The sequence below is a fragment of the Platichthys flesus genome, chromosome 5, assembly GCF_949316205.1.
Source record: "Platichthys flesus chromosome 5, fPlaFle2.1, whole genome shotgun sequence".
NCBI classification, from domain to species: Eukaryota; Metazoa; Chordata; class Actinopteri; order Pleuronectiformes; family Pleuronectidae; genus Platichthys; species Platichthys flesus.
Window position 1 is genome coordinate 16,183,227 of NC_084949.1, and position 8,959 is coordinate 16,192,185.

General features: G+C 40.9%; 2 protein-coding genes across 8 annotated transcripts in view; both read right to left on the reverse strand.

Moving 5' to 3' along the window:
- The window catches only part of camk2d2 (calcium/calmodulin-dependent protein kinase (CaM kinase) II delta 2), a 37,018-nt gene extending 31,886 nt beyond the window's left edge, over nucleotides 1–5,132 (reverse strand). For all 7 annotated transcript variants that reach the window (XM_062388189.1, XM_062388185.1, XM_062388187.1 and 4 more), the window contains exons 1-2: nucleotides 4,835–5,132; nucleotides 1,624–1,718 (exon numbers count right to left, since the gene is read on the reverse strand). In XM_062388189.1, coding sequence (XP_062244173.1) covers nucleotides 1,624–1,718; nucleotides 4,835–4,896 — 157 coding nt within the window. In that variant the 5' untranslated portion in view covers nucleotides 4,897–5,132. The remainder of the gene's footprint in view (nucleotides 1–1,623; nucleotides 1,719–4,834) is intronic.
- A 2,546-nt stretch (nucleotides 5,133–7,678) lies between these two features.
- LOC133954523 (interleukin-8-like) lies at nucleotides 7,679–8,959 on the reverse strand. Its single transcript, XM_062388984.1, has 4 exons — nucleotides 8,685–8,959; nucleotides 8,425–8,566; nucleotides 8,218–8,304; nucleotides 7,679–8,075 (listed from the first exon to the last, which is right to left on the reverse strand). Exons 1-4 carry the CDS (start codon nucleotides 8,749–8,751, stop codon nucleotides 8,063–8,065), a joined length of 309 nt encoding a protein of 102 aa, XP_062244968.1. The 5' UTR covers nucleotides 8,752–8,959; the 3' UTR covers nucleotides 7,679–8,062.

Here is an 8,959-nt window from a genome sequence, read left to right on the forward strand (position 1 = left end):
ACACACACACACACACACAGAGAGAGAGAGAGAGAGAGAGAGAGAGAGAGAGAGTGAGAGAGAGAAAGTGTTTTAAGGCTTTAGGGTACGGATTGGAGTTCAGCTCCAGGAATTTACTACAGTAAATGTATAATGTGTAAATGACTTCCTCTAAAGTCACAAATATGTACTCGCATTTGTGCGTATGCATGTGGGTGTGTTTGTGTGTGTGCAGACCCACGTGCATATGAGGGGAGATAACCCTTTGCAGTATTTTTGGAAAACCTATTCCAGCATTCAAATGGTGAGACACTGATCTGGCTGCCAAGGTATCTATTACCAACACTGCACTCAGCAAGCGCCAGGGTCATCATGGGTGGGAAGATTGACAGAAGTTGGGACCGGGCAAAGGAATGGTGGGGGACGAAAGAAAGTGAAAAGAAAAGACGTGGAGCATGAGAGGAGAAAAGAAAAGGGAGCGAATAGAAAGAGCGATGTAGGACGGAGGGGACGGATAGATGGGGACGCAAAAAAGACAATAAATATGAAAAGACAGAGAAAAATACAATAGGGAAGAAGAGGAAGTGGACAGAGCAGAGACATGTGTGAGGAAGTTTCATGATCGGGAAACAATGAAAATACAGCAGAGAAGGAGGCTCTATGGTAATACACCGAAACTGCAGTTCTATAATAAATCAGAAATTTATTATAGAACTGCATTAAACCATAGGCAATGGAGCAACATGTGTAAAGTAGCAGAAGGTAATTCGGATAAATTCTTTCAAATTAAATTCCAGTTGAGAAACTCAGCTCACATCTACACCAGCCTGACTCCTTGTGTGGCATGAGAGCAGTCATTGGTTGTGACAGGCAAGCAGGTGCTGACGAAACACGTCATTGGCTGAAGAGGAGGTGGCACAGCAAAGGCACAACGCACCATTGGTTCATAATCACAAATACGCTTTTGGCAATTCTTGGGTCACATGAGTGCTTGCAGATGCACATGAGCCACGTTGGTGTGTGTGTGTGTGTGTCTGTGTGTGTGTGTGTGTGGGGGGGTCCGGAGCCTGAAGCAACCAGGCCAGCGGCTACAATTACGGTGACGGATGTGAAAGAATTGGGTCGGCTTCGCAAGAGTTCTGCCCCCGGGACGACAAGACCAGCCAGAGCCCTGAATCAATACGGAACACATGCACACGCACACGGGCACACATACATTCACACCGAAACCAGAGGACAGATATGAATTACACAAAAAAGGGAACCTGTACTACACAGCACAAAAAAAGTGCAAGCAGGCAAACGGCTAAAGTCTTCACTTGACACACTTTTCACCTTTTCTACTGCGAACACAGAAAAATGAATCAAGCAAAATCCAGATGAGTCTCTGCCCCATGCATCTGTCTGATACACACACGCACGCACGCACACACACACACACAGTTTCAGAGATGACTTCAGGGGCAGTGATGTTCACAGCTCATCCACGCAAAACTGGGAACATGTTCTCCTCCTCATGTGTGTCCTTCTGCGTGTTGGTGCTGTGTGTGTCAGTGTGTGCATTGTATGTTTGCGTGTATGCATGTCGTATGTCTCTGTAAATGTGTACACGTGTCATTTTTATACACATTGTGTATTTCCTACCTCTGGCAGAAAGCTTCTTGGTGTTGATGATTTTGGCAGCAAACTCCTGTCCATTGGAGATCTTCACGCACCTCCTGACGATAGAGAACGCCCCCCTGAAATCCACACACACACACACACAGATGTGTATTCATGTTTTCAAGACAACAAACAGTAGGGCGTGAATCCAATGTGCAATCAGACAGGTGTTTCAAAACAGCGGCTCACAAAGGCAAGGCTTAACGCTTGTCCAGAGTAGGCCTAAGAAAAATGAATTGGATACTTTAGATTCTTTTAGTTTGCAATAATGGGAGCATGTGTCAAATCCCCATTACTTTGACATTCTCTGCAGAACATAGTGTGTATGGATATTTTCCCCAGCAGCTTCCAGCCTCATAAAATAGGGTTTTCAATCCTCGCATGTCAAAAACAACTAATTGCAAATGTAGATCAGCTCAAATTTGGTTTCACAGTCGCATTTTTACATAAATATACCTAAACACGTCGACCCAGTCGCAATGCAACTACTCACACGGACCCACTCACACAACAAACAACACCGGTACACATTGTCCTCATCGCCACAGGATACAACTAACACCGACAAAAACGCGCCCATGCACCAGCCCACTGCAGCCTCAGCCATGTGTTGTTCCGGTGTTCCAGGCACATGTATGAAGATTACAAAACTAGGTCAGCTATATTTGAAGGGAGGAGAAGAGCAGAGTGCTGCATCTCTCATCTCTGAATGCAGCTGTGGAGCGGCTCTGCTTCCTCAGCTGCGCTCACCTCTGCAGCCATGTAGTGCCACTTAACTATGCAGCCTCTGTCTGTGCACGTCTTTTTTCTCTCAAGTACAATCTCTTCCCGTCTCTCCGCAACTAATTCCTCCCCGGCTCCAGACAACATCAGAGATATCTCAAACACTCAGAGGCGCTTAAACAGAGGCACGTGACGGACACCTGAGAAAACTCATTACCTAAAATGAACCCAGTTCTTTTACTGACTTTACTGTGAAGATGAGTTTTTTTGTTGTTTGGATATTTCAAGCCTCGTGCCAATGTAATCGCCAGCTACTGCTCAGGGTATAGTGATGTGTACCATGACCGTGTTATCTAACGTTCTTTGGAGCGAGCAGCTTGCCACTAAAGCTTACCTCTAATTTATAGGGGATTTGGTGAAGGAAATGATCATAGCATAACATGTTACATAAGGATTTCACTATCCTGCAGAGTTGGGCATTAATCATAGTCATCATACTTAATCATAGAGGCTGACCCTTTGTCAGTTAGCATGAGCCTTCCAAGAAACACACGGTCTCTGCATTTATATGGGCTGCTGTGAAAAATTTGATTTAACAGAATAAACAAAGCAGTAAAGATATGTATCTATTTTCACATTTTACACAAAAAATATGTTTTTTTCTTAATTTGGATGTGTTTTTATATATTAATAGTTATCTATGAGGAAGTTTATAATTAAACTGTGTATTATTAATCCTCAACTACATATCTATGTCATAAGGGCATATATATATATTTTTCTGACCGAAATGTTTACACTCCAAAATTGGCATCGACCCTCACAAATCTATATCAGTCTGATGAATACATACAAATATTTGTATGTGGAGAAGATATTAATGCAAAAGGTAATTTAAGCTCACAAACTGGTATGGGACTGAATGTTATCTATTTGTTTTTAAATGACGCAGCGGTCACATTTTTATTTATAAACTAAATGTTTAATTTTGATACATGTTTCATCCAGTCATTAAAACTTCTATTTTGCAAATCATGTTTCAACTAATATTGTACTTTCAGCACAATATTAAAACCTGTCCGGATAAGGAATGTGTTATATTGGTGAAATACTACATTTACTTTTAAGCTGCAACCATTTAAGAGTTTATATTTTCATCAAACTGCTTTTAAACTACATAACCTCTCAACAATGATGTACTCTGACTGAAGACTATAAGAACAAAAATATAGAGAAAGCAAAAGGTGCCTTGTTGGAGATATGTATACAACCAAATACCATATAGAACGCAGTTGATATTCAGAAATGTAAAGAATTGATGGGGCTGAATCTGAATCTATCGGAATATCTATATTTGATATCACTTGAAACATGTTATTTTCCTTTCATCAGTGCCGGCTCATCTTCTGGGTGTCGGCATGGAGGAACTGGTGCTGCACACAGTGAGGGGACCAGGTGAGTGAAACAGGTAGTATAGAAGCATTACGGCTGCATTATTAATGACAGATGGTGTTAGATGAACACAGGATAGGATCATAAAAGGGGGGGAAGGGGGCTGGGGCGGTGGACGAGATTTCCTCTCACTCAAAAACAGTGCTTGCATCAGAGGGGGTTGATGGGAGATCAGTTCCTCCAGTTAGAACGATTGATGGGAGTACACTGCTCTCTCTGCTTAGCCCTCAAATAAACCTTAACCACACTATCAGATACAATGCTCCTTCGTGAGCACACACTCACATAAGTGGACCTTTCTCTCTCTCTCTCCTCTCTCCCTCAGGGGTGAGGAATTCCCTGCCTGTGTCTGATAATTGACCGCAACTGGATGATTGGCCGGGGAATGTGTCATCGCCGACTGATGCCTGCATGCTGTCGCATTACAGAGTGTGTATTTCTGTCACTCAGAGGGGAGGAGGGGGATTTGGGGAAGGGGTGGTGGGGATGGTAGAGAGGGAGCCAGAGCGACAGAGAGAGGAGGTGGGTCCACCAAATCTCACCATTTCACACACACACACACACACACACACACACACACACACACACACACCGATGCATTTCACCCCCTGGAGCTCCTCTCTCTCCTGTGGCACCCAAAGGCCAGAAATGCATCGGCGGCTGCACAGGACGCGTGCAGGCGAGCGACTCTTCCTTCGACGTCTTCCTTTGCAACCACACAGACGTGAGCAGGGCTTGGTATGTGGCATTAAAGCAGATCATGTGTCATTGCACATGACTGCGGGACATTTGATATTTAAAACACCCCGCATCCGAGCCCGCATGGCCACACTGTCCCCGCACAGACACACACAGAGCCCGGAATCCGCGTCCTTAAGCCACGGCGGCCTATTACATAACAGGCTGACATTTCATACAGGATGATGGTGGTGATGATGATGATCGTGGTGATGATGCCAGATGATGATGATGATGAGGATAGTGTGAGAGAGAAAAAAGCACAAACATGCTTCCTTACTTCCCCAGCTCCTCGAACAGCTGATATTCATCGGTAAACCTCGTGCAGATCGTTAACGCCATCCTGACGGAGATGCCAGCAGCGAGGAGGAGACGAAGCGGTTCAAGGTGCACTCACAAACCGTGTCCACCGCACACACACGCGCACACGCACACGTACAATCGTCAACCCTCTTCTTCTTCTTCTTCTTCTTCTTCTTCTTCTTCTGGTTCACATGCAGCAGCCTGACAGGGCTCGTGGACGCAGCATTTTGTGTGTATCGTGTGTATGTGGTGCGAGTCCGTTCAGCGCTGTGTGTGTTTCCTCTCTGCGAGCACCAGCCACCGCACTACCGCACCTACCCCCCACTGTGCCCACAGTCCCGCCCCCTTTGCCTGCATCTTCAACATGGCCAATAATAATAATAATAATAATAATAACGGTAACAACAGCGATACAAATAACATTTATGATTATGATTATTGTTGCTGTTGTCAAATATAAGAACAACAATAATGACAATAATAATTATAACCATCTTAATCGTACGTTTATTGTTGTGCACAATAGCACTACCATACCATTATATGCAGTTTAATGTACTTTATGAATAATTAATATTCTGTGAAGAAAGGTATTTCGAAAAATAATATATGTATATATATATATATATATATATATATATATACATAATTCCAGTATGTGTGCCTATGCATGCAATGCATTTGTGGTATAACTTTATTATATAGTATATTACTGAAGTAATAATAATGTAAATTTACAGTATATATAGTGAACTATTGTTTATTTAATAATTACATTTACCAGAAACACAGAAAAAGGCTCAGGAGCTGGGGCTAAAAAAGCTGATTAATTATTCATATGAATTAGTTATTGATCATTAAAGGCTGAAGCAGAACTAACTATGCCACCAATCAGCTTAACTTGATTTCTTAGCTGTGAAGCAACACATTTGTAGTTAAGTAAAGTAAAGTAAGGTATGGTAAGGTAAGGTAAGTTCAGGCCAGGTAAGAAGGTAAGCTAAGGTAAGTAAGGTAATTTAAGGTAAGGAAGGTAAGGAAAGGTAGCATAACATAAGGTAAAGTCCAGTCAAGCTGGTATTTTGTTGTCATTCAGGACTTCTAAATAGGAATATATGACTTCTCTAATCATGAGTTGAATTAACTCATTGCTGAGAGCTCACTCAATTTATTCAAGTTTGATGCATTCTAGAGTTGAAACTCCTCAGAGATCCTTCTTTTTGTGGTTTGAAGCAAACAGAAATGATGCAAACCTGCTGTGCCTGTAAACTTGTTATTTAGCTCAATGGAATCTGAAAGTAAAGTAAATGTAAAGAAAAGTAAATGTTCTTAATTTCGTAGAATTGTAAAAGGAGGAAATTGGAACCTTCGCGTGTCGAACAGTGAACTCATGATCTGTCTTCCTTGTGTGGTTGCTATAGTCTGCGGTCACACTCAGACAATTTCTTTCATAAGTTGAAACAGAAAATATTTATCTCAGGAAATTGCACTTGGATTGCCTTGTGTAATGTATTGCTGCCTTGAATTTGTATGAAAACCTGAGTAACAGTTGCCTCTTCCTGGACTGCCACCATTTAGTCCCTTTCAAACCAGATTATTATTGGAATTTGGAAGTTACAAAATTGTCTCCCAACATTCATTGTCATGTTGAAACTTCTTAAAGCTGGTTAAATCCAGGTTGCTATGTGTTTTCAGGGATTTGATGTGGCAAATTTCACCAGTTACTGACATCTGGGATGTATTTAAAAAGTCATGAAGTTTGACATCTGGTCCAGTTTCTACCAACACTTCGAGGTTAACATGAGCAGCCTCTCACAGTCTCTTTGTATTAAGAGATGCAGCGGTGTCTTCACCTGCAGCTTCAAGTTTGTCTAATCAAACAATACTACAATTCATTAAACTTGACAATGTCAATAAAGAGTGTCTCAGTTGGTGTTGAGTTGTTTCGAGCTAAAATATCAAGTTAAAGAATCGTTTTCATTTCAGAAATGTGTCACTTTTTCTGATTCCAAATGTATTCATTTACACATCTCTTCTGTATTTGTCATTCATTCGCAGCCGCGTCACATTTCAAATGCAGTTCGGTGAATACAACAGCAGGTGAACATATCAGCATTCAAAGTTATAATGAATACAACACTGTTCTGTTTATATTATGATGCTCAGCACTGATTCTGATTAAGATAGCGTTACAACTCTGTTGTGGCATCACACATGAAATATCTCTTCTTCTTGACCAAGTTATGAGATCATATTTGTTTTTGTGGGTTTCCACATCTTTAAATAGTCTTTTAGATAGGTTCTGTCAACTCACTTCACTTACATTTCAAAGCTGAGTCAACTTAAAATAATTTACAATATTTAATTTGTGTGAGAATCGATTCATGGTTTGTCCCTGTGGGAGCTTCATGTAGTGTGGCTCTGTAATGTTGACAGTGATGGACCGGTCTGGGTGAGGACCAGAGGAAGTGGAAATCTGTCCATCTAGGATACAATCCAGCTTCCAAATTCTTCACTTGTGAAGAGGGTTTATTGATAGAATATTAGATTATTAGATTATTAGATATGATTGTTTTATAAAACAGTATTCATTGTATTATAAGTGAAAAGTTGTTTTCCAATGCAGTGTAATAGTTTAGAATAGATCATATTTTCCTATGATCAGATAAAGCCTTGGAGAATGTTTTTCTTTCAGTTTGCTTTCTTATTTACAGTGCATTTCACCCCTTAATTATAAGAAAAAGACGATGTGTGTGATGACATGTGGCACAAATAGCTGCATAATAATCATACAGGTTATTTGAGTAAAAACAAAGCAATTCCATTCAATTTCTAGTAACACTTTTATTTAAATATAAGATAACAGTCAAGCATATAGATATTTGTTTTTTAAATATATCAATAAATATGCAAAATACATAAATGAGAGACAAAAAAATGATAATCGACTTTTGCAGATGAAATGAGAAACAAATTGCTTCATAAATTATATAAGTTCCCTTCAAACAAGCACAGGCTTGTTAATAAATAGCGTGTTTGATACAAACATAACTTTGTCGGATAAAATCAGTCCATTTCAACAGGCGATCAGGACATTGAGCAGTCCCCCAGTAAATTTACTTTTATCATCCGATCAAACTAAGACATTGGGGTCGTGTTCAGTTGTCTTCAAACAGCTCCGACCCATGACCCATCACTCTCCATCTGCTCAGCGTTTTCTGCTGCAGGGGAAAAGAAACAGAGAGAGATGATTATTATTTCTTAGTGATTTCAGAAGTGGAGACTTTGACACTTTCTGTCAAGTTATCATTAAACCATGATATAGAAAAGTGGCCTTTTACAGCATGAACAAACTGTACTCACTTTGACATAATCTTCTTGATCACTTTCTTCACCCAGGGAGCCTCGGGGTTAAGGCACACCTCCTCTCTGGTTGTCTTCAGAGTGGCACTGCAAAACCAAACAAGTGATTCAGTTAGAATGAGTCAACTCGTGGCAAAAGCAAATGACAATAACCGACATCATCGCATCATATCTAGAAGGAATGCAGGCTTTGAAATAAGGTCTTACATGATCTCAGTTTCTCCACAGTGAGAGTTGCTAGCGATAATTTCCACCTTCTCAATGAGGCGGCCGATGGGTTTGCTCTCTGTCTTGATGCACTGGCAGTGCTTCTCTGGTCCCAGGCTTCTCCGGCTTCTCAGGCTCATCCCTGTCAGGAGGAAGGAGTCACATAGGGTCACTAAATGCAGCAGTGTTTGCTGGTCTACCTTTTAAATGCATTGAGAAAAAGAGGGCAAGAAAGTTAATGAATAACAAAATAGTCTTACCTTCACTGATGGCCAGAGAGGCCAGGAACACCATTACAGCAACGACGATGACTCTGCTGCTCATCATGTTTGCAGTGAGTATGATTTTGTTTGAGTATTAAAATATAAAAAAATGTCCTTCAGAAAGCTCTCGAACGAAGAGGGCAGTGCAATAACAAGTTGAAAAGTGAAGAGGTTTTGTTCAGCTTTTGCTTCAGTTCAGTTCCTTTACTCCTCTACTTTTCCTTTGCTGCTTTCAGTTCAGCTGCTTCCTTGCTGTGCTGTTTGAATCTAGT